Source organism: Nothoprocta perdicaria, unplaced genomic scaffold, assembly GCF_003342845.1.
Source record: "Nothoprocta perdicaria isolate Ctin4 unplaced genomic scaffold, notPer1 scaffold_25, whole genome shotgun sequence".
In the NCBI taxonomy this organism is placed as follows: domain Eukaryota; kingdom Metazoa; phylum Chordata; class Aves; order Tinamiformes; family Tinamidae; genus Nothoprocta; species Nothoprocta perdicaria.
This window is the reverse complement of record NW_020455477.1, coordinates 5891279-5895975: the sequence shown is the minus strand read 5'-3', so window position 1 is coordinate 5895975 and position 4697 is coordinate 5891279. Positions and strand designations below refer to the sequence as shown.

The following is a 4697-nucleotide window of genomic DNA, read 5'->3' as shown; positions in this document are numbered from 1 at the left end:
TTTCCTTTCCTTTCCTTTCCTTTCCTTTCCTTTCCTTTCCTTTCCTTTCCTTTCCTTTCCTTTCCTTTCCTTTCCTTTCCTTTCCTTTCCTTTCCGTCTTTCCTTTCTCCTCCCCTGAGGATGCAAAGCGTTTTAACACGGATTTCTAGCTGTTCAGAATTTATTTTCCTTGTCAAAAATATTTTGTGGTAAAGTGTTTCTATCGCCCACTATTTTCTGTGAGAGTGTTTTTTTAAAGAAATATATATATAAACTATTATTTGTTACTGAATTGTACAAAACAAATACATTAAATTCTTTGATTAATTAACCCGTTCGATGGACGTTTCTGTAAAAAAAAAAATCACTTTTCCCTCGTGCAGTATATATATACTATATATATATATACACACACACATATATATTTCCCCTCCCCTTAGCTGTCGCTAATAAAGGAAGGCCCAGAAGTGGCTTAATGATTGATTGTCCGTTTTAGTTTACACTAACAATGACTTTTAATACCTAAACGTATCCGTCCCCGCCCGAGCGTTACAGCTGTCGGGCTGCGGGCGCTGGCGACGAGGGGGGGTGAGGGGGGGCAGTGACCGTGACGTCACGCRCGGGGACCCCCGACGGGAACTGCGCCGTCCGCGACCTCTGTGCAGGGCTGCCCCGAAAAGCTCTGTTTTCTGCAGCATACAGAGCTATCGTGAGATTTAAAATATCTGTAACAGCAAAACCAACATGATTTTAGCAGGTTCCTCCCATGCGGGAGCTTAGAATGAACCTGTGCGAAACTGCATTATTTGGTCCTTTCAGGTAAAGAAAGAAAGGGAAAAAAAATCAAACAAATAAACAACAACAATGAAAACCAAACACCCACATTGGGGTAGCTTGAAACTGCCAAATGACACCGTTTTAATTACTTTAATGATGTTTAAGAATAGCAGAGAGTAGAGGCAAGTAAATGGCCCGAGGGCTGCGCGGGCTCTCCGCTGCTCGCTCCAGGCTTAGAAACGGCCTGTGAAGCACCTCTCTCCAGGGCTGCATCCCCTCTCGCCACCCAGGTAACTAGCGATATCGGGTGTGTGAGTGGACGTGAACACTCGCACACTTACAGGTGTGCACACAGGAAAATAAATAAATAAATAAATAAATAAGCAGATCTGTGATGAAATCCTGTCTCCCCGAGTGCCTCCCCTCCTGCCGCAGCCTCGCTCTCTTTCCAAGGTACCAAATGGGGATTCCCTCTCCCTTTCATTGCACTGCTCACAACTTTCTGTTTTGAAGCGTCCCGTTCACGTTGCCTGCATAATAACAGCAGCATGTTAACAGAACAGCAGACCTGGGACATAGATAGAGACACTGCGCGTATTCCCTGGGCAGAGAAAAATGTGCTCTGAGCCCGAACTAGAGCAGAATTGTTTCCTTCTGCCTACACGGCCCCAGAAACTTGTGCCGTTGAAACTGAAAGGTACGAATCCATCTGCTGGGAGAGAGGATGTTCCCATCTTGTCCTGAGATCTGTGCATTTCTTTATTTCTCTATTTACAAAAGTGTTTGGATGTGCAGGCTAATCACCTTTAATTTTTCATTTGCTTGTTACAGATGTCTACCCCGTTGCTCTCAAGGTAATCTAGACAGACGCAGCTGAAAGCCCGAATCTTATGCCTTAGACATCAAAGAAAGCTCGCACAAAGAAGTATTTCTTCACAACGGTGAATCTTCATGGTAAGTTAGGATTTCTATGGCAATAGGCAAGTCATACTTAAACAGTGAAAGGCGAAGTCTGGAGCCCGTCCAGTCTTTTCATTAAGGACATAATATTTACGTCTAACAGGCCCTTTTTCTTATGTATACAAGTATATATTTTTGTTTGACGCGAACTAAATCATTTTCGTTTAATTTCCGGTAAACAAAACCCACGCGAATAGGGCACTTGTTCCAGATCATAATAAAAATGGATAAGACTGTCAAGAAGAAAAGGCCCGCTTGAACCGGCGCCTCAGCCCACTTTTGTTTCTGCTTTCTGCCGGGATCAGAGAATGCGTTTGGGATTTGAGGGCGAATTTCTAAAGGCAAGGAAATGGTTTTTAAGGGGGAAAAGAAAAGGAGAAAGGTCTAATCAAGCTCGGGTTGTTCAAAGGGCCTGATTTTGGGGTTGAAAGTGTGAGTTTTATGGTGCATCAGCATGCCACGTTAGGATCGCTATGGTAATGAGGAGAGCAATAGCAAGCGGCCTTCAAAGGAGGCACACTCCATTTGAGACAGTCTATTAAGATACATTTGCACTGACCTTTGGTTTCATGCTAGCTTAATACAGTCAATCTGCTCCTCGCTATAGATACACTTCCTCCACCTAATGCACTTCTGCGGGGCCGGGGTCTCTCTGGCTTCACATTCACCCTAAGGTGGGSTTGGCTCTGGCATTCCAGCCTCGCCGCTCTTTTCCCCAAAGAAAGGGCTACTAATGAGGCTTAGGGCGAGTTCCCTTCCCCTCTCACGAGCATTTCCGATCAGCTTATGGCACTAAAACCCGATCACAAAGCCCGAGAAGAAGTGGGTTTTCTCCCTCCACCCGCTCGCACCGTCCCCCGCCCTTCCGCGCCCTCCACGGCAAGACAGGCTGGGGAAGGAGCGAGYCCATGGGGTGACTGTGCCCGAGGGAATACCCGGCAGCTCTGAGGCGGCCCAAGGAAGCGGGACGAGGCCGGGGGTGACCGCCCAACCCCCGCCGCCCGGCCCGGTCCGCGGTGCGAGGACTTGACACCCCCGGGGCCACGGGCGACGGGCCGCGGACCCGGGAAAGTTAGAAGTCCATGTTCCAGTAATTGTCTTGTTGTTTATTTTATCCAAGTACCCCAGTGAATAGGGGAAAAATAAACACGGGGGAAAAAAATTCAAACAGTTGAGTCGTCTTTAGTGCCAGCCCTTGTGGTTGAATAAAAAGGATGGTCCAATTTCTATTGAGCTGAGAAATCTTTGAAGTGGGAGTTATTATCTGAGAAATTCCTGCTTGTCGTCCTAACAACGCTGATGAAACGTAAAAGGTTCTTTGTCAGCGATTTGTTCTCCTCTCCGTCAAACTCACCCTGCCCGTTAGCTTTAAACCGTTTCTAAAGAGATAAAATCAAACTTTTAAAGATAACTTTAGGGGCCCAGAGGGTGCAGAAAATACCAAACTATCGAATCCTGTGTATAGACATACATCTGGATATATGTGGCTGTGTCTATGTGAAATTCCATCTGTGTATAGATCTCCATAGATGTCTGTATGACCTTACTGTTCAAAAGTTGAAATGATGTCCATTTTTGCATTTTATCCTCAGAATTTTTCTGTCTAATAAATTATTCCCATACATATGCTGCACAGAATGCCATTCTCGGGAAAAGACAGAAATGCTGGGCTTCATTAACACCAATATGTGACCAACAAGCTTTTTCTTTCCAGTGTACTGAATGCAAGAGCATACACTTAAGAGTAAAGGCTTTGATCATTTTAACCTCCCGAACACCTATTAAGCATGTATATACTGCAATGTATTGAAGTTGTTAACGCATTCAAACCGACGGCTTCCATATGCTCCCATGTTTTATTGTCCATGAGTGTAAAGATAGAGTCCAACTTCATCTCTTTTGTATCTTCGTTTTATAAACATTACAGTATACACTGAAACGCTTCCCTAATAAAAGTTCATTTAGGAGTTTCTCATTAGAGATCATTAAATGCTCTGTTTGTAAAGCAAATTTCTTGAAGTTTTAACTCATCAGTGTACTTCTATTTTAGTTGCTACAGAACGATCTGAGCCCAATCCTGCCATTCTAAGAAACCCCATTAATGTAATGGGACTTTTACTGAGTAAAGACTGAGTCAAACTGCAGTGAAGTGGGTATTATTATTATTATTATTAAACTGGAGCTTGTCATATTTATGGTAGAATCTACCACATTCTTTGTGAACTGTACGGAGAAAAAAAAATGTCTCTGAAAATGTAACTGGTGAAAACGTTGAAATACTGTAAACGTTGAAATACTGCAACGTTGAAATACTGTATATCTTTCCAGACTCTTATAATCTCCATTTTTGTCCCTTCATCACATGTTTGGTAACGAGGGAATGTTCTGTTATGTGTTTGAACCTACTATTTATTTTTAATATTTGGATTTTTTACAATAAATATTTATAAGCGTATCGAACCTATGGCTATTTTTACAAACGCGTGCACTTTTAAATAGACGTGATTGTACCAAGGCACATCTAAAGCACTATAGTTCACGTTTTATTTCTGTTGGTTTTACTGTGAGTTAAAAATATTCCCCCAAAACGGTGTACCGTAAACACGGGGAACAGGCAAACATTAATGCGTGTTTTTTTTTTTATTTTTTTTTTCTTTTATCTCCCCTAACACCGTTCGTTTTGAGTTATCATTGCATTAAAATAACAAAACAGAACTCCTTGACCTCATTTCTGAGGTAGTATATTTTCACATCAGAGACTCCCTGTTTAGCACTACTGAATTGTACTTCAAATATTGACGGAGTTGAGGGGTGCGAGAGCGGTCCCGCTGTCACTCGGTCGCTGCTGGCTCGAGCCCCGGGCCTTTGTTCGCTTTCCGCCGGCTTTCCCCGCACTGGATATCYCTGCATCGACTCTTTCCTGTCCAGCCAACTCTGTCCAGGTCACTAACTTCGGAAATTGGGGCGAGATTCCCCAATTC

At 43.4% G+C, this 4697-nt stretch overlaps 1 protein-coding gene across 1 annotated transcript in view; it reads left to right on the top strand.

The window, feature by feature from the left end:
- Positions 1-2136, top strand: part of ZIC4 (Zic family member 4) — a 14249-nt gene extending 12113 nt beyond the window's left edge. Inside the window, exon 4 of the mRNA XM_026040154.1 lies at positions 1588-2136. Within this exon, the coding sequence (XP_025895939.1) occupies position 1588 (1 nt within the window). The 3' untranslated portion in view covers positions 1589-2136. The remainder of the gene's footprint in view (positions 1-1587) is intronic.
- The last annotated feature ends 2561 nt before the right edge of the window (positions 2137-4697 follow it).